The sequence below is a fragment of the Pan paniscus genome, chromosome 4 (assembly GCF_029289425.2).
Source record: "Pan paniscus chromosome 4, NHGRI_mPanPan1-v2.0_pri, whole genome shotgun sequence".
In the NCBI taxonomy this organism is placed as follows: Eukaryota; Metazoa; Chordata; class Mammalia; order Primates; family Hominidae; genus Pan; species Pan paniscus.
Window position 1 is genome coordinate 156,465,867 of NC_073253.2, and position 19,278 is coordinate 156,485,144.

General features: G+C 38.1%; 1 protein-coding gene across 4 annotated transcripts in view; it reads right to left on the bottom strand.

Moving 5' to 3' along the window:
- Positions 1-8,299: 8,299 nt before the first annotated feature.
- GABRB2 (gamma-aminobutyric acid type A receptor subunit beta2) overlaps positions 8,300-19,278 on the bottom strand; it is a 259,255-nt gene continuing 248,276 nt past the window's right edge. For all 4 annotated transcript variants that reach the window (XM_014345144.6, XM_003808018.6, XM_014345143.6 and 1 more), the window contains one exon: positions 8,300-14,310. In XM_014345144.6, coding sequence (XP_014200630.1) covers positions 13,963-14,310 — 348 coding nt within the window. In that variant the 3' untranslated portion in view covers positions 8,300-13,962. The remainder of the gene's footprint in view (positions 14,311-19,278) is intronic.

A 19,278-nucleotide genomic window follows, 5' to 3' on the forward strand; every position in this document is an offset into this window, starting at 1 on the left:
TAAACATGACCCTGACCCTGTGGCAAACTTCTGCCTGGGCATCCAGATGTTTCCATACATCTTCCAAAATCTAGGCTGAGGTCCATTCTGAAACCCCAATTCTTAATTTCTGTGCACTTGCAGACTCAACACCAAATGGAAGCTGCCAAGGCTTGGGGCTTGCACTCTCTGAAGCCATGGCCCAAGCTCTGCACTGGCCTCTTTCAGCCACGACTGGAGTGGCTGGAGCAGCTGGGGTGCAGGGCACCAAGTCCCTCAGCTGCACACAGCTCAAGGACTCTGAGTTCAGCTCAGGAAGCTGCTTTTTCCTTCTAGGTCTCTGGGACTGTGATGGGAGGGGCTGCCACGAAGACCTCTGACATGCCCTGGAGACATTTTCCCCATTGTCTCGGAGATTAGCATTTGGTTCCTCATTACTTATGCAAATTTCTGCAGCTGGCTTAAATTTCTCCTCAGAAAATGGAATTTTCTTTTCTATTGCATTGTCAGGATGCAAATTTTCCATATTTTTATGCTCTGCTTCCCTTATAAAACTGAATGCCTTTAACAGCACCCAAGTCACCTCTTGAATGCTTTGCTGCTTAGAAATTCATTTTGCCAGATTCCCTAAGTCATCTCTCTCAAGTTGGAAGTTCCACAAATCTCTAGGGCAGGGGCAAAATGCCACCAATCTCTTTGCTAAAACATAGCAAGAATCACATTTGCTCTAGTTCCCAACAAGTTTCTCATCTCCATCTGAGACCACCTCAGCCTGAATTTCATTGTCCATATCATTATCAGCATTTTGGTCAAAGGCATTCAACAAGTCTCTGGGAGTTCCAAACTTCCCCACATTTTCCTTTCTTCTTCTGAGTCCTCCAAACTGTTCCAACCTCTGCCTGTTACCCATTTCCAAAGCTGCTTTCTCATTTTCAGGTATCTTTTCAGCAGCACCCACTCCTGCTATGAATTTACTGTATTCATCTGTTTTCACACTGCTAATAAAAACATACCTGAGACTGGGAAGAAAAGAGTTTTAATGGACTTACAGTTCCACTTGGCTGGGGAGGCCTCAAAATCATGGCGGAAGGCAAGGGGGAGCAAGTCACATCTTACATGGATGGTGGCAGGCAAAGAGAGAGAACTTGTGCAGGGGAACTCCTCTTTATAAAACTGTCAGATCTCATGAGACTTATTAACTATCATGAGAAAAGCACGGGAAAGTCTTGCTACCATAATTCAATTACCTCCGCCGAGGTCCCTCCTATAATATGTGGGAATTCAAGATGAGATTTTGGAGGGGACATAGCCAAACTACATCATTATGCACAACTTTTATTATCATTTAAGAGAAAAATGGGTCAGCAAACATTTTTTTTCTCTGTTCAGGACACATTTGGGTCATGTGCTGATTTATAGATAGAATGAAATCTTTAACAAGAAGCCCGTTGTGGCAACTCAGGAAGTTTAGGAGGCACTGACCTTGTCAGGGTAAATCAGGACCTTGAGGGATCTTCAGCAGCGTTCTCAAACTTTAATGACTATGACAATATCTAGATTGCTTGTAAAAAATACAGGCCAGTGAGTCCACCCCCAAACTTACTAAATTAGAAACTTTGGTTTTTGCCAAGGCAATATTCATCTAGTAAGTGACCCAATTTATGCCTTGGATAGGTATTTGGATATTAAACTTGTTTATTTATTCATTCTTCATTCAATAAATATTTATAAAATATCTACTGTACATATTTTTCTACATTGGGATAAATCAGTGAAAAATACAAACAGGACACATACCCTTAAGGATCTACATTCTAGCAGGGGAGACAGGTGACAAACAGCATAATGAATAAGTTGACTATGCAATAGCCTGGGTAAAGAAAATAACAAGTAGAGCAGAGAATGAGGTAAATATTGAGGATGGTAAATATTGAGTTAGGGAGTAGAGGGTTGGTAACAAAACCAAGTAAGGTGGTAAGGATTGGGCTCCTTGAAAGTTTTGAAGAGGGTGAGGGAACTAAGCAGATTCCAGGGAGATGGGTCCAAACAGAGGGAGCAGAGTGAAAGCCCTGGCAGGAGTGTGTCTGGCTTGTTGAGCTGAAAAATGAGGCCAGGGTGGCTGGAGCTCAGAGTCAGGGGGAGTCAGCATCAGGGGGCCAGTGAGGGGAACCAGGCTGCCTATGGACTTTCAGAACATTGTAAGAAAGTTGTCTTTTACTCTGATTGAAATGAGGAGCCATTACAGTGTTTTGAGCAGAACAATTATGTGATCTGACTTGCTTTTTAAAAGGATTACTCTGCTGCTATGTTGAAAACATTCTGCAGGGAGGCAAGAACAGCAGTGGGGAGACTAGCTAGGAGGCTATTGAAATAATCTGGGGAAAGATAGTGGTCACCCAGAAAGGGAGGTAATAGAGAAGGGAGTGAGAAGTGGTTAGATTCTGGTTATATTTTGAAGGAATGGCCACTTTAATTTTCTGATGGATTAGATGCAAGTTGAGAGGAAAAGAGGAATAAAATAGGACTACAAGGTTCTTGGTGGGAGAAACTAAAGTTGCCATCAAGTTTGGAAGAAAGATCAGTTTTAAATATTTTGTGTCTGGGATGTCCACTAGATGGTTGAAGTAGGATCTCAAGAAGGTGTTTTGAGTTTAGGAGGCAGATGTGGAATGAAAATGTAAATTTGAGGCATTCCAACATGAAGAGGTTGAGGAGCAGATGAGGAACCAGCCAAGGACCCTGAAAAGGGGCAACCAATGAAGTAGCAGCAAAACTCAAAAATTGCTAACAAGATTGGTTCTATGAGCAAAAGCACCCATTATTAAATAGCATATTCTTTCATTTTTTTCAGTATTACATAAATATGTGGTAAAATATTATTTTGAATGTCTCTGTAAGGGCATTTTTTGGGTGAGTTTACATTTAAATTGGTGGACTTTGAGCAAGGTAGATTGCCATCCATAATGTAAGTGGGCCATATCCAATCAGTTGAAGGCCTGAATAGAATAAGAGATTGCCTCAGAGCAAGAAGAAACTCTGCCAGAAGATGGTTTTCAAACTGGGATGATGACTTTTTCCTGAGTCCTAGCCTGCTGGTCTACCCTGAAGATGTTGGACTTGCCATCTTCCATAATCATGTAAGTAAATTATTTATAATAAGTATTTCTCTAAATGTACACACATCCTGCTGTTTCTGTTTCTCTGGAGAGCCCTGACTAATACATCCTGGAAAGAGGCATTGAAAGCCAGGGAGCCCACCAAGCTCTGCATGTGCTGTATGGGCTTGGGAAACTCCCCCAGCATTTGCCTTTCCCTGTCCACTGCAAACCAAGGATTCCAAAGTGGCTGTCCCAGTGCTCCAAGACTGCTCCTGGAACAAGAACTGTAGCCAGGAGCCAGCATCCCTACTATCTGCCAAAGCCAGAATGGGAAAAGCTCCCTTACAAATTGGCAAGATCCCCCATGTAATTTAATTTTAGATGAAGCTTCTTAAACATTTAAAAGTTTTTTTATTTATTAATCATTTTGTACTTTGTATGCATCAATAGTTTTGTTTTATATATAGTGAGAGATTCTCTAAATGTTCAAATGAATTCCTGGTAAGTGGAATGACAAATTAAAATGAATAAATAAAGATTTGGCAAGCCACTTCAGAAAGGTCGCCAACCTTGAATGGAGCTTTGATCCCTCTGAGGGTGTTCTTAAGCTTGTAAAGAGAATGAGGCATGGGGAGAACCCTTCCATTTCTTTTCAGTCCGGTTTGGTTTACGCAGAGGATGACAACTGTGACCTCTACCCTGGGCCTCTCCTGTCTCAATGTACCCAGAACTGTGACATGTCCCTGACACAGATCTCACACAACTTTTGGGAGGGATTTATTAGCCTGCAAGTTTGCAAAATCACTTGCTTCCTTGGGAAGCTTCAGCTTCCTCATGTCTAGTTGTCCAGATGATAGGAGAATCATGCTTTCTCTCTCTGTGTTGTCTTAAGTATATTCAAGGCTTTGTTTGGGGGTGTAGAAAGAAAAACATAATCTTCCACATTGAGAAGTATTGCATTTACAAATTCAAAATTGATTTAAATGAGGGCATAACAATAGCCATATGTAAAAAGAGATAAAGCAAGCAGTAAAGTTGGCTTTCAAAAATTTGTAGAAGACATATTTAAGTTACTCATATTTAAGTTTATTTCAATGACCGTCTCCTGTCACCCGAATAAATTAAGGGAAACACCAACATATCTAGACTTTGGCAGTTCTCAGCTTTTCAGAATAACTGTAAAAATCTAAAACCATAAACATAAAATAGAAGTTTGGAAATAAACACTTCTTTTTTTTTCTATCTTAAAGATTTAGCCTTATTTCTAATTTTACTCTCAAAGGTGCTGTATCCCCAGAAGCTAAACAGAAGTAAGTAATCTATTAAGTAGCAGTCAAGTAAAGGGGTGAAGTGCCTGAGGCTTAGAGCTAGCCCCCTGTGGCATGCAATGCCTGTGGTTGGCATTTTGTGTCCTCTGCAGCAGAGATATGGCAATAATTCACACCTTGCTCTAGCGTGTGAATTAAATTCACAGCTCATGCTGGGGGGTGGTCAGGTGCTGAAAATGTTTCCAAATTTCATCTTTTCCTCTTCCTTTTCTTTCTTCCCTCCTTTGCTTTCTTTCTCCTTCTTTCCCTGCTCTTCTCCAGGGACACCAATGGGGGAGACCAGGTTCCTCAGTCTGCCACAAGAGACTAGCAATTTTCAAACTGTTTTCTTTATCAGCTATACACATATATTATTATCATTAGAGTCAATTTCTTCTTCCTATTTGTACACTCCTTCCTTCCCTCACTGCTGATTTATCCCAAAATTTCTGGATAACCTTCTATTAGTTCTGCACTTCAGGTTCATGACTAAACTCCAATCTACATTGAGTCTCAGGGTGGTGGAAATGTGTTAGCAGCTTCTATTGCTCATTTCATTTATGTCCCATTCTCTATCACCAGAGTTGTTGATGTAGTGAAGACAGGGCTCCCTGAGTCTCCTCTTGAGTCCTGAACCCCTGCCCACCCCTTGTCTCTCTCCAAGGCTCTTCCAACCATTCCTTACCCCTTCGTAACCCTTAGCTTCTCACTAAAATCCCTCTTCTGAGGGCTTTGTCTGTTAGTCTAAGTCAGACCCACCTCAACGCAGAGTGAGTCCAGGAAATGTTGGGAGGGTAAGGGGCTGCTGATGCAGAGGAGAGAGACACTCTGCTGATGCAGAGCGAGCCTTCTAAAAGCCAAATAGACGTTGTTCACACTGTGAAAACGTGTGCTTGCTATTTTCTATACCCATTTATACTAACATGTTTCTATCACTTTCTTCTCTTTCAAGAACACATAAAAAAGCCCTGTTTTACTTTCTTACATTTGCAAGATGTCAACCACCAGGAAAGGGACATTGCTCCAGCTAAAATGGCATAAAAGTTTGCTCAGTCTACATAAATTCTCAGGGAGTTCCTAACATGCTCCCTTCTCAAATTCAGCTTGAGGCTGACAGCTATAGAAACATCCACGTAGAACTCTGGGCACAGGAAAACTTGATTTGCCAGCCTCTCTCTGACCATTCTGTACCTGTCTGGAAAGTGGAGGATTCAATGTTTTGGGTTTTTTTGTTTGTTTGTTTGTTTGTTTTTGTATTCAAAGATGAATCTGGCAACACTGAGCTTGCAATTCCTCACGGCAACAATCAGCTAGGGTTCAACAGTGGCTGGGTCTTTAGAGCATGTCATGCCAGTTCCCTATGGTTCCCCTGATACCCTATTGTATGACATCAGACCTTTATTACTTGATTACAATTCCCACTAAGCCCCCTGTATGCATTTGGGTTTGCAAGACATAGGATAATGGGCTATATTAATCCTCTACTCAAATTTTGGGTCTCATTAGCCTTCTATCTTTCAGAACTGGAGCCATTACCTCTACACTCTTGGATATCTATTTCTAGGAATAGCATATTAAATTCTGATATCGAGTCCATCTTGTTGTTTCTCATATCACTTCCTGGGGTGGAGAGACCAGGGACCCACCAGGTCCCAGATGGAAGTGTAGTGATGAGCCTCACTTCTTAAATGAAACTGTGTAGGAAATGCCACATTTCCTTTCTGCTGAGGAGTCCCAGCCTGTTTGATTCTTGCCCTGTGTTCCCAGGACTCTGCTGCTTTAGCAGTATGCCTGGGGCGGTGCCCAGGGCCTGGCACACTAAATGTCACTGTGCCATCTGCTCTGAGGCCTGCCATTCCCCAGGTCTCTACCATTGAAGAGATTGCATGTCTCTACTGCTATGGAGCCCTGCTGTCCTTCTTCCCCCTCCCAGTCTCTGAGAAACTGCTCCCCTTCTCCTTTCACGCTTACCCTTATACTTTCACTTTCCTGAGTGCTAAGCTTCATCTGCATGTCTCAGTAGTTTCTCTTTTCTTTACCATTAAGATTTCTGAAGTGCAAAAACAAATATATAATCAATACTGTAGCTTATTTGAAACAAAAGAGGAGAAAAGACCAGAATACACACAAATCAATACATTGATAAAAGGACTAATTGTTTTGGGACTTGTCATCCCAAGATTATTCTTGGTTCTAATCCACGTAGTGGGATGGGGTGCTATGGTGCAGAGGATGAGAGAGGATTTGAACATTTGGCTATTGCTCTGTCACAGAGATTTTAGGGAACATTCATGAATTTATGAAAATTTTCTCCATTAAACTGGTATTACTCTGGGAGATGGGTTTCCTGGCTTAGAGAAATATTCTGCATGAAAAATGGCATGTAACATTTGAGAATTAGAACAAGTTTTAGAAGAGAGCAAGGGTATCTAAAGGGTCCACTTTAAGAAAATATAGCTTTTGGAATATGGAGGGGTGAAATTATCCCAAAACCAACTGGCCAGCTTTTTTGGGGGACAGTATCTGGAGACTTTCCTTTTCTGAGCTAAGTTGTAAACTGTGAACCCCATCACTGGTAGCATTTACTACTGGCCCTCCCACCTTCCCCTGCCTACATGGGCTCATAGGCACACTCACATGCGTACACACCAACTCCCTGACATACCATCACCATTTATGTGAGCACGTGCATGTATGAGAGCTTACAAATATTTTCTCTGCTGAAAGGAAATATCGAAACTTACCATGAGGGATGTCAAGCACAGATGTAGGTATTTAATATTTCTAGGTTTTACCATTTACAACATAACCTGATAACTGAGTCTTAAGCATTTTATAGGTGGGTCTTTTATGTAGCTTATACTACTCCTCGACCATAACTCTTTTTAATCTGTGACTTTATTGAACAATTGTGTTCTGATAGCCTCTCTCTCAAGTTAGCAGAGGCTACCAACCTGCTGTTTTGGGCATTCCAAAGTCACTAAGAGTGAAAAACACTAGGCTTGTCACCAAATGATTCACTGGAGTCAGGAGAGTTTCCCTGCCTTTGAGAGGTGCCACATAATTCAAGAAAGCAGGGACTTTGTGTTCGCCATTGTTTTTTCCAGTATTAGCACACACTCTGGCAGATGGCAACCTCTTGGCACACGTCTTTTGGGAAATGTTTCTCCTAAATGAATGAGAATTGGACAAACCTGTTCCCCAGTTTTAATGATGAGGTAGAAAGAAGTTTCAAGGATGTGGGGGTGAGTCCAGCCTGGGTAGAAATCCAGGCTCTTTCTCTCTTGCTGGCAAGGAACTTACTCTTCCTGAGCTCAAGTTTCTTGTACTTTCAGGAATATGGTGAGAATTAAATGAAGATCAATTTTTAAGAAGCGATTACCCAAATGTCTTCAGCAAATATATGTTGAATGTGAACTAAATGAACACCTCATGTTTATCCCTTGTTTTCAGGATTAAAGCCAAATTTTTAATTAGTTATCCTTAATGTAAAATATCTAAACTTAAGGAATATTTACTAATTTTGGTGAAGTTTTAGATCTGGTAATAGCATTTGTGAGATATATGCAGAATCATCTGGAATGATGATAATAAAAAACAATAGCATCTACTCTTTATAGACCACTTACCACGTAGCTTGTACTGTGCTAAAGTCTTCTTTGGGGTTATTTCATTTTGCCTTCACAACTACCCTATGAAAAAGGTAAAATCATGTCTTTGCTTTATGGATAAGAAAACTGAGAGGCAGGTTGTCACTACACAATTATGCCTCAGAACTGGCAAATCAATGCTCAAATTCAAGTTTGCCTGACAGTAGGTCCCAAGTTCCCAGGCTTCTTATTTCATTTCACAAAAGCCATCATTCTACAATATAACTCATACTAACAGTTCAAACAAGAAATATTCTGAACACAATGAAACCACACACACAATCTTTTTATTTTTATTTATATTTCTTAGTTCAAGAATTACACACTAGCCAACATTATTATATATTTACATGCTGAAACTGGCTGCAATAAGTTTAAATTCAAGAAAATAATTCTTATGTGCTATTCATTTATAATCCTCATTTTTTACTATCTCATGTATCCCAGAGATTTTAATAGTCCTGTTTTTAGAAAGACATGAAAATAGATGCAATGATATCCAGTGTGTTTTGCATTTTTCTAGCCATTGGAAAATGTGCATTATGTGCATATTAAGAAAGGCTACAAGGTAATTAGTAAGGCTGATAATCACTACATTGTGAAGAAACTAGAATATCACTTTTTTTTTTTTATAAAAGGACAATTTAGAACTGTGCAGGGACAATATTCATAACAGAACTATTTAAACACCCATGCAAAATAAATTAAAAATGCTGTGAGATTTAAATTAAACTATAGGCAACTTTGTTGGGATTAATTATGTTTAAAATGACGATGGTTGAACTCAAATTATTGAACCAAAAACAAAAACAAACTGATGGAACTGTCAACTTGCTTCAAATGGCGCAAGGACACACACATGGGCATCAGATTAGAGGATGTGACACGGCAGTGACATTTGGTTTGGGAACTCAAAGGACATACAGTTTTGTTTTTCATCATTTGAATCATATTGATCTTCATCACAAATAAAACTTCTTTAAGCAAATTAAAATTTGATGTCAGAATTTTGAATATATCTACAGAAATATTTTACTTCAATTTCCAAAAACTTAATAGCTTTTTAAGAGTGCTGCTTTTTTTTTTTTTTTTTTTTTTGGACAGATTTCTTTAGGGCAGTATCTTCATTAGCATTCTGTTCACTCCTTTCTGGTTTTTACAATGTTCCTAGTGCATTTGGAAAATATTTTTTTAAACCTTTGGTGTGAAGCAGCGTCCTTTTTTCCCCCATTATCTCATTTTTTTTTTCCTTTTTTGTTTTTCAATAATTCTGGAGTCTTTGGTTGAAAGGAACAATACTACCTAAGGACAAAATACTATTATTAAAAAAAAAGTCTTCTAGTGTATATTGTGTAACACATTTCTGGAGCTGGTAGGAATAACCATTTTTATTTTTCTGTAGTGCCATCTATACAAACTTTTACTGTTTGAAAACTGAGATTTAAGTTGCAAACTTTGGTTTCTTGAACTCTGACATATAAAAAAGTCTATTAAGTTATCAATGATCATTTTTGCTTTTCCCAATTGCCATTTCAAAGGCTATCTCTTGTTTGTTATATTGACTACATAAACAGTAGAGTGTTTCCCATAGACAGGCAGAGAGACAGAGTGGGTGAGCAAAAGATTATGTGTGTTTGAGTGTGTGTGTGTGTGTGACTGTGTGTGACTGTGTGTGTGATAGCAAATTGAAACCCTTCTGTCTGGGATTCCCAAACCATTTATGCAAAAGGGTGTTTAAATTACTCTGCTGGGGGCACTGCAGTAATAGTACTTAGTAAAAAATAAATAAAAATTAAGAAAAAAACTAAACAATTATTTGTATCTATTGACTATTCATTTACAGCATGTTTAATTATTTACATATTATAACACATCAACTTAAGCCATAAACAGAATTAGCACATTGCCTTACCATAAAATACAAATTAGAAGTTAAAAATATTTAAGAAATCTGTTTTAATATTTACACACGTTCAGTGAAAGTTATGGTTGCTCACATTACATGTACTCTGTACATTTAGCCAAATGGCATGATTGCTACAGTTGTGAATACTTAGTATTTTGCCCTAACCAACATGGTGGGGTTTAGTTTTTTGGTTTTTTTTTCTTCCTCTTTGGAGGAATTTTTATCATTTTTCATTTTCTTAAGACATGTTTGTTTTCGACTCACCAATGGACAATGTTATTTGTTTCCTTGAAAAAGAGAGCAATTGGACAAGCAATGTGACAACTACTTAACTTCTGATGTTCTGGGGTACAGTACTATTGTCGAGTTAAACTGTGCAATGGTTCATAAAAACTGTAGGCATTGATTTGCTGATAGAGAAATGCTCAGTACCCTGTATTACTTATTTCAGTATGTTGATTTTTGTTTGCCAAATTAAAAATACTCATATACTGGTTTAATGAAGGAAATAAAACATATTAGCTTATTCCTTTTGTTTTCCAACATATGAATGCATATATATGTATGTATGTTTATATGAATCTATATATACACATATATACATGTAGATATGTTGTAAGACCTATTTTGATGATGTTGCTTTGCCATTTTTCTTGTTGAGTATGAAGGTAATCATTAAACTGGAACACGGTTACCTATAGAAAATGGAAATTATCTTAGTTGCCAATTTAATGCAGGTCTTGCTTTAAACATGATTCATTTCCCCATTACGCATTCCACTGCTCTTTCTTTATGTGTTGTGCTTTTGTAAGCTGACAGATTTTTTTGTGTGTGTTCCTAATGCTAGAATGTAAAGTCTTTTGGTTCATAAACCATTTTTATTATTATTATTTTACTTAGCACTGCTTTTGAAGAAATGAGAAGAGAAAAGGTCTAGATGGCACTGCTTGAATCTTTTCCCCTGTTAATAAATTGTAGTAGAAAGAATTTTAACATTCCTTATGCAAACACATGATTATGTTGCATGAGTTTTCAATTCTGAAATGCATTTCATACCTACTAGCAGTCATGTACAATATATATATATACAGATTGAGATCAAAGATTTCATGTAGACTGTGCATTTTAGAGTCAGAATTTGTCCATGAATTTCACAAAGATGAAAAAACACCTTAATTGCTGGCTATCTGGCTGTTTATAATTAAAAGAAAATCTATACATATGTATAAACTGATAGTAATCCCATATCAGAACTACTAAACACACCTTTGTGGTCCTTTAGTTTAACAACTGGCTATCAAGCTGACTGGTCTTCCTAGACTTATCAGGTCTAGCACCCCTCCTCGCATTTGATGACTGCATTTCATTTCAACAAAACATATATTTAAGAACAAATTCTACATCTACTGTTATTTCTGGAGAGGCTGAGTCAGTTGTTTCTATCTCTGTGGTTACTGAGTGCCAATGTATGCTTTTTACTCTAGGGCATTGCTTCTAAGGTCCCATCTTTTTTCCTTTGCCTTGTTTCTTGTATCACTGAGAGCAGAAATGAATTCCTGGTTTTATGCTTTTGAGGCTCAAGCTGCAAAGATGCTTCTCTACACTTTGATCTGGGTTGTTCTGTTGACTTTCTTGGATATCTAAAATTTTGTTGTAATCATAAATGGCAATATCAAAGATTTTTATGGCTTGTACAGTGATTGCACATAAGAGCCCACTTCTACACTTGGGCTCTGAGTTGACTCTAGAAGAGCCTTTTCAGAATGGCATTTTGGAGTTGTGCCCCTGAGTTATCAATATGTTCCTTCCTGATGTTTTTTAGTCAAACTTTACCCCCTGTTGACAAGGGGCAGGCACTTTACTTAGTGTGATGCCCCAAAATGATTGCCTAGGAGAAAGCGTGTCCTGGAGAAACATGAGGAATCTCTACTCTGAGCCTGTGAGAAGAATCTTGGTCAGATTCTGCCCAAAGATGATACTCAGAGGTGCTCAAGATTATGTAATCAAAATATAATGGCCAAGGTTTCCTACACTGGTGAAAAACAAAATACCATTCCATTTTGGGGCAAATTCAGAAAGCTGAAGGATAAAGGTTTGTTGTTGTTCTTGGACAGCTGGAATGCAAGGGCAATAGTACTCCATCATATTCCAAGCTGCTAAATCATGAAGGAAACAAGAAATCAAGAAAACATACATTATTCACAGGTGGATACTGGCTGCTATGCACAATTAGGGATATTACTCTAAAAAGAAGAGCTTTCTTTGTTTTCAAAATAGAAATAGCAAAGTCATCCTCCAAGAAAAAGTTCAATCAAATTCAACTTTAAGGAAAATTTAGCAATTCACTATTTTCTATAAGAAAAGCAAAATATGAGCCTTATATTGATAGAAGGAAGACATATTAGCTTATTCTCTTCTTGTCCAACATATGAATTCATATGTCCAATTAGTGTAGAAAGAAGCACAATGGCATAATTTAAAAATAGAAAAAAAATACATCATGCCTGCCTGATTAACAGTTATATATTTTTCTGCAATATCAACTGAGGCTCATAACATTTATCATGTTAATGTGGCTTTGTTATTATTTTCCACTAGTTTTCATATTTTCCTTGATTAGGCAGATTGCAACATATACAATGAAAGCACTCTTAAGAAAATCAAGCCCCAAACCAATGAATCCACAAATTAACTCTCCGTGTGTTCATACTCCTTGAAGTATTATTTGCTTTGAAAAATACAATGGTGAATTTCATTGCATATAAGAAAATATAGTTCACTCAATCTCTCCAAAGCCTTACTTTGCCAGTCTCCTAAGAATATAATCAGAATTTTGGAAGCAAAAAAAAAAGCTGGAGAGGACCATGAATCCTTTAAAGCGATGAACAAATCCTTCTCTTGAAATACTCTATTAAATTCAGAAATAAAATTATAGGGACAAAAATTGCAGGGACAGCTGACTTCGTCCGAGAAAAACAATCTGTTTGCTAGTTTGTGCTCTGTATTTGTATATTTGAATGACTCTGAATCTAACCTGAATATCTAAGACAATTCTCATTTCTCTAATTTTTGTATTTCATGGTTATCTTTGATTAAACTATAAAAACCTCTTTAGGTATGCTGTCAAAAGCTAGTGATGTTGGAAAAACAATCTCTCTTACTCACCCTTTGCCACTAGACACAGTATGTATAGACCAGATGCTGTGTGGAGCTGATAAGGGTCATGCTTTCTTGCTTGCTTGCTTTTTGTTACAACCGTTGTTTCTGATTTTCTACTCTGTTCTGTGTTGTTAACTCTTACTTTAACCACCTAGGAAATAGCCGTTTAGCAAAAATATTCTTGGCCACCATGCATGATATTGTCCAGAAGTCTCCTCATCTCTAAATGCCAAAATGAAAGACATCATAGTTGATTCTCCGTGCTCAAGCAAAGAGACTGGCCAAATCGGTTTCCTGAGTCTCTGTCTTGATTCCCCTAGCCTGCTCAAATCACAAGAGAATCTTTTAGAAACCAGTGGGAATAATCTTCCCATGACACCATTATCATCTTAGTAAGAAAATCATAGATCATCTTCAAGTAATGTGTTTGCATGGCATTACAGATAATGTTTCATAAGGACAATGCCATCTCAATAGCATGCCAACCTTAAAAAGGAAGATGAGGAGTATCTGGTTATGACCAAATGACTGACAATGCTGTTGAGCCTTCTAAGAATATCTTCCAAATTATTCCCCTCTGAGTAGGCTGCATACTAAACAGACAACATGGAGCACTCAGGCTGTCTAGCCACCATGTGTACAAATCACTTGCGTTTTAACTGGAAAACCACAAGGACCTTAGTGTATTCATTACTTAGCAGAAGCAACCCAAATGGTATGAAATGGACCACAGGATAGGCCAGCAACTAAGGTATTTTAGCGTCACTTTTGTCCTGGATTGATGTGTTTTCCAAGTCCTACATCAGGCTGTACAACTGGTTTGAGGAGGAATCTAGTCCTTGCTTCCACTGGGAGGCCATGTTTTAGTTCACATAATAAAGCCAATAGACGATGTTGAAGAAGGAAAAAACCACTGGGAAGAATATGCGGGACCACCGATCTATGGCATTCACATCAGTCAAGTCAGGGATGGTGATTTTCAGTTGGGAGGCGCGTCTCCTCAGGCGACTTTTCTTTTGCGCCACATGTCGTTCCAGAGCATTTCGGCCAAAACTATGCCTGGGCAACCCGGCTTTCCGATACTGGATGCTGGAGGCATCATAGGCTAGCATTGTGCTTCTGGGGTCTCCAAGTCCCATCACAGCCTCAGATGTGGCCATTTCATTTTTTATCTCGAGAGTGCTCAGTAAGATGTTCTCATGGGGGTCCATCTGCAAGGGAAAAGAATCAAAAAGACAATCAGAACAATGAAGCTTTACAGGTGCTCACTAGGCAAGGCACTATGATCGGCACTTAAGGGATTTATAGGAGTGGTAAAGAGAGCTACCTTTGCGATTACATTACCAAAGTCTGAATTGAGACTCTACCACTAAAGCTATTTGAGGTTCAGTTTCTCCATTTATTAAATGATATAATAATCCAACCCTAGAGGGTTGCTGTAATGATGTAATTATATAATAGACTGTTGCTAGTATCATTTTCATTAGTTCTACTTAGGGCATGCAGAGAAATCGAAGGCATGGTACCCTTTTGAAGAATTTATAGTCTTGATATGAACACATAAAAATTAAGCTGTGCTAGGCATGCAACAGTGTTAGGAAATTAATTACTGAATTGTGCTCATAATAGTAGCCTAATTATAGATGAATTAATAACAAAACTAGAACTAAAAATAGTGGGTAACTATCAAGTACTTGCCATTTATGTCAGGCATTTTTTGGATACAATTTCATCTAATTGATGTTTCTTAAAACCCCCAGTTATGAGATGTCACCTTAAATTTGTAATGTCAATACAAATAGGGTAAAGAAATAGTGTTGAAGAATAAAATGCAGGACATATGTGACTTGCCAAAGTAACCACAGTATTCAGAATAAGGAGGAATTCAAAAATAGGAGCATAACAGCCAGATCCACTGTTGGTGGGGAGGGCTGAGAAGAGGAAAGGGAAGAGGGTAGGATTAGAGAGGAAGCAACAAGCCTGCAGCTGACTGTGCTCAACTGAATTCTGGGCCTCAGGAGTACAATTAGTTGGCTATGCAGATAGTCAAATCATCTCTCTTGGATAATTTCTTCTTGCAAAGCTAAAAGCAAAGGATAAATAGATATCATGATTCCCAAACATTAAATTATTACATAATGTTCTTTCTTGTGTTAAGAAGGGAAGATTTGTATGCCTTATTTTTAAGAGGCCTCAACTGCTACAGATAATAAAACCTAGACAGAACAAGTTTTCATTAATAAGAGTATATTTATTTTGGTAGATAATCAAGATATACCAATTACCAGTAAAATTTCTGAAATTATAAGGAAAAAAGATGGCCAGTGATAGGCTCTGATGATATATGGAAACAAGGCATATAACCAAACGCTTAATTGGAAGATACAATGCTCTGAGCTTCATGAATTATGCAGAAAGCAAAAAAGAATGTCACTAACATTATATATTAACAATTAACTTTCAACTGTGGTTTAATGGCCATGTATTATAAATTCAAATCTAAAATCTTTTGAGAAATAGAAGCTATGAAATATGCTGGGACATAATAATTGACCAATTAATCTCTGCCTACTGATCAGACATTCTGCATGTTTACTTTATGGTATCATTTTGCTTAGAGGAAACACTAAACAAATATATTATTAAAATGAGTTGTGAAAGTTTATATGATTTGGAAACAAAGCTGAATAAATGTTATAGAAGATCTGCCAAGGAAGGGCCAGGTGGTGGCTTTAATGAGGGCTTCCTTGACCTACAGAAGGAAGGAACATTTAAAGGTTCATGTTAAGTACCAGTGCTTTGCAGCAACTGATTCATTGAATGCTCACAACATTCCTTGGAAGTGGCATTTTTTCCCAGAGGTTATAGGTGAAGGCCTTCACCAAATTTCTCAAAGCCACATAGTTACTAAATGGTGGAGCTGGAATTCAAATTTTGACTATTATAGTAGAAATGCTGGGAGTGGGGAGTCCTTTCCAACACTTAAGGAAAGTAAACCTGATGGAAATGGGACACCTATCCTTTACTGTTATTTCAACAGCATGGTTGTTTTCTCTTCTTCTCTGGGTTGTTAACTTGCTTTAGTGACTTGGAAAATAACTTAATTTGCAAAATTTCCTTGGCCACCATGCATGATGTTGTTCAGAAATTTCCCTTCTTTAACCACCAGGATATTTGCTTCTCTACTGAGCAATTATAATAAGAAGAGTTATGAGTTGACACCAGACCTGGCTGAGTTCAAACTATAAAATAGCAATAATGATCATAATAAAAATTATTGGCAGCTATGGATTCCTATTAAGGGAAATTTGCCTAAAGCTTAAAACAAATTATTTTTGAGTAATTTATTTAATCTTAGTGGGTTTCTGTTCCATTATCCAAATTCAAGAGTTGAATTAGGTAATTCATAAAGTTCTATTAGTTACATATTTTTTTCATTCATGAATTAAAAAAAATTGATTGAACATCCAATGTGTGTTTGGCCCTATGCCAAGCATCACAGATACAGCGGTGAGAAAGACGGAATTGCTGCTGCATCCTAGTGGAAATAACAATCTCCAAAATAATACTGGGGTTGGAGTCAGAGTCAAAAGATTGTACTTGTGGCTCTTCCGTTTGTTATTTTTGACCTGGAAAAATTACCTAATCCTTTCAATCTAGTTTCTTCTGTGGACTAAGAATAGGATTTGGGAAGACTAACTGAAATAAAATATGTGAAGAAAAACTTGGAAAAACTAAAGCACCAGGCAAAGTTGATTATTATGACATGCCATAGATGAAGTTTATTTACTTACTGGTTCCACTGACATGGCAAAAAACAACAAATAATTATACCTAAAAGAAAATTAAGTATGTTGCCCTTGTGATGTAGATGTATGAGTGATGAAATTTCTGTAGGTAAAAATCATCTCAGCCTTACTAGAGATCTTGACAGGCTGAAGTGGGAGGGTGGTAGGGTGGGGAAGGTGAGGTGTATTGAACACCTGTATCAATTTATGAAGTGCAGCTATTCTTTAGTGTCTTTCATATCAACAGAATACTTCAACTTAAAATAGACTGCTTATTTTAATTTTTATTATTTTACATTAAGTTCTGGGATACATGTGCAGAACATGCAGGTTTGTTACATAGGTATAAACGTGCCATGGTGGTTTGCTGCACCCATCAACCAGTCATTTACATTAGGTATTTCTCCTAATGCTATCCCTCCCCTAGTCCCCCACCCCCTGACAGGCCTTGGTGTGTGATGTTCCCTTCCCTGTGTCTATGTGTTCTCATTGTTCAACTCCCACTTATGAGTGAGAACATGTAGTGTTTGGTTTTCTGTTCCTATCTTAATTTGCTGAGAATGATGGTTTCCAGCTTCATCCATGTCCTTGCAAGGGATATGGACTTGTCCTTTTTTATGGCTGTATAGTATTCCATGGTATATACGTGTCACATTTTCTTTATCAAGTCTATCATTGATTGGCATTTGGGTTGGTTCCAATTCTTTGCTATTGTGAATAGTGTTGCAATAAACATATGTGTGCATGTGTCTTTATAGTAGAATGATTTATATTCTTTTGAGTATATACTCGGTAATGGGATTGCTGGGTCAAATGGTATTTCTGGTTCTAGGTCTTTTAGGAATCGCCACACTGTCTTCCACAATGGTTGAACTAATTTACGCTCCCACCAACAGTGTAAAAGTGTTCCTATTTCTCCACATCCTCTCCAGCATCTGTTGTTTCCTGACTTTTTAATGATTGTCATTCTAACTGGCCTGAGATGGTATCTCATTGTGGTTTTGATTTGCATTTCTCTAATGACCAGTGATGATGAGCTTTTTTTCACGTTTGTTGGCCACATAAATGTCTTCTTTTGGGAAGTGTCTGTTCATATCCTTCATCCACATTTTGATGGGGTTGTTTTTCTCTTGTTAATTTGTTTAAGTTCCTTATAGATTCTGGATATTAGCCCATTGTCAGATGAATAGATTCCAAACACTTTCTCCCATTCTGTAGGTTGCCTGTTCACTCTGATGATCGTTTCTTTTGCTGTGCAGAAGCTCTTTAGTTTAATTAGATCCCATTTGTCAATTTTGGCTTTTGTTGCCATTGCTTTTGGCATTTTAATCATGAAATCTTTGCCCGTGCCTATATTATTTACTTTATTTCTGTCTTCCCCACCATACTATACTTCTTGATGAAGAGAGACACAAAATCTGTCTCACTCATTATTCCATCCCCAAACTTCTGGCATGGCACCTGGCACATAGCAGATGCTCAATAAGTAAATATTTATTAATGGAATTAATTTTGTGAACTCTTAGTAACTCACTTCACCTCTTTGTGAGTCATCAATAAGATGGGTTTAACTTTGCAACACCAGCCTAAAGACTGGAACTTCTGGGACCACCTCTTGAGTTTCTTCCCTGCTCTAAGGCTTCTGCCTTTATTTATACAGGTCTCTTGCTAGAGCAGCATGCTTAAGTACCTGAGATCTGTAAACTGTTATTTTCCACAGTGCTACTTCCATATCAGATGCCCCTTTTTAACCCTAGAGAAGGGAACTTTGTGAGTACAATTAGAAGCCATAACTAACCATTTTACATATTGACCTCTTTCAGTTATCCCAGTATCCCTGTGGGGCAGGCACTGATCTCATGTGTGGAAAATAAGACACAGAGAGGTTAAGACACTTAGTACAAGTTTATGTACTGAATAGGTGGCAGAGCAAGAAGGAGAACTGGCTATTTTTATGCTTTTTCATACTGAGGCATGGCAGCCACCCGGATAATCCCTGCAGCATTCCATGGCTCATAAAATAAGGCACTCTCAGTGCATGGTAGGGGCAGTCAACTGGAGGGGCAGGGTAGGCTTGCAAAATTTTCCTTAATGAAGGATGGATAAGAATGTCTACAGTTAAATATGTCACTAAATTTCAGAGTCCTGCTAACTGCAGCACTTGCAAGTAAAGAGAATAGACATCTGTGCTTTGCCTGTTCATCAAGCACCACGCACTCCCATTTCTGTATGGGAAACCACCACATCCCCATTCTCAGTTACTATGTCTCTGCTGTGGGTGTAGGCCAATCAGAGCCATTCTGACACCATAATTGACTCAGCGTTGGGCTCATGCCTTTTCTGAGCCAATGGCATGCCGTGAGTCCTCAGATGGGAATAGCAGAGTAAAGA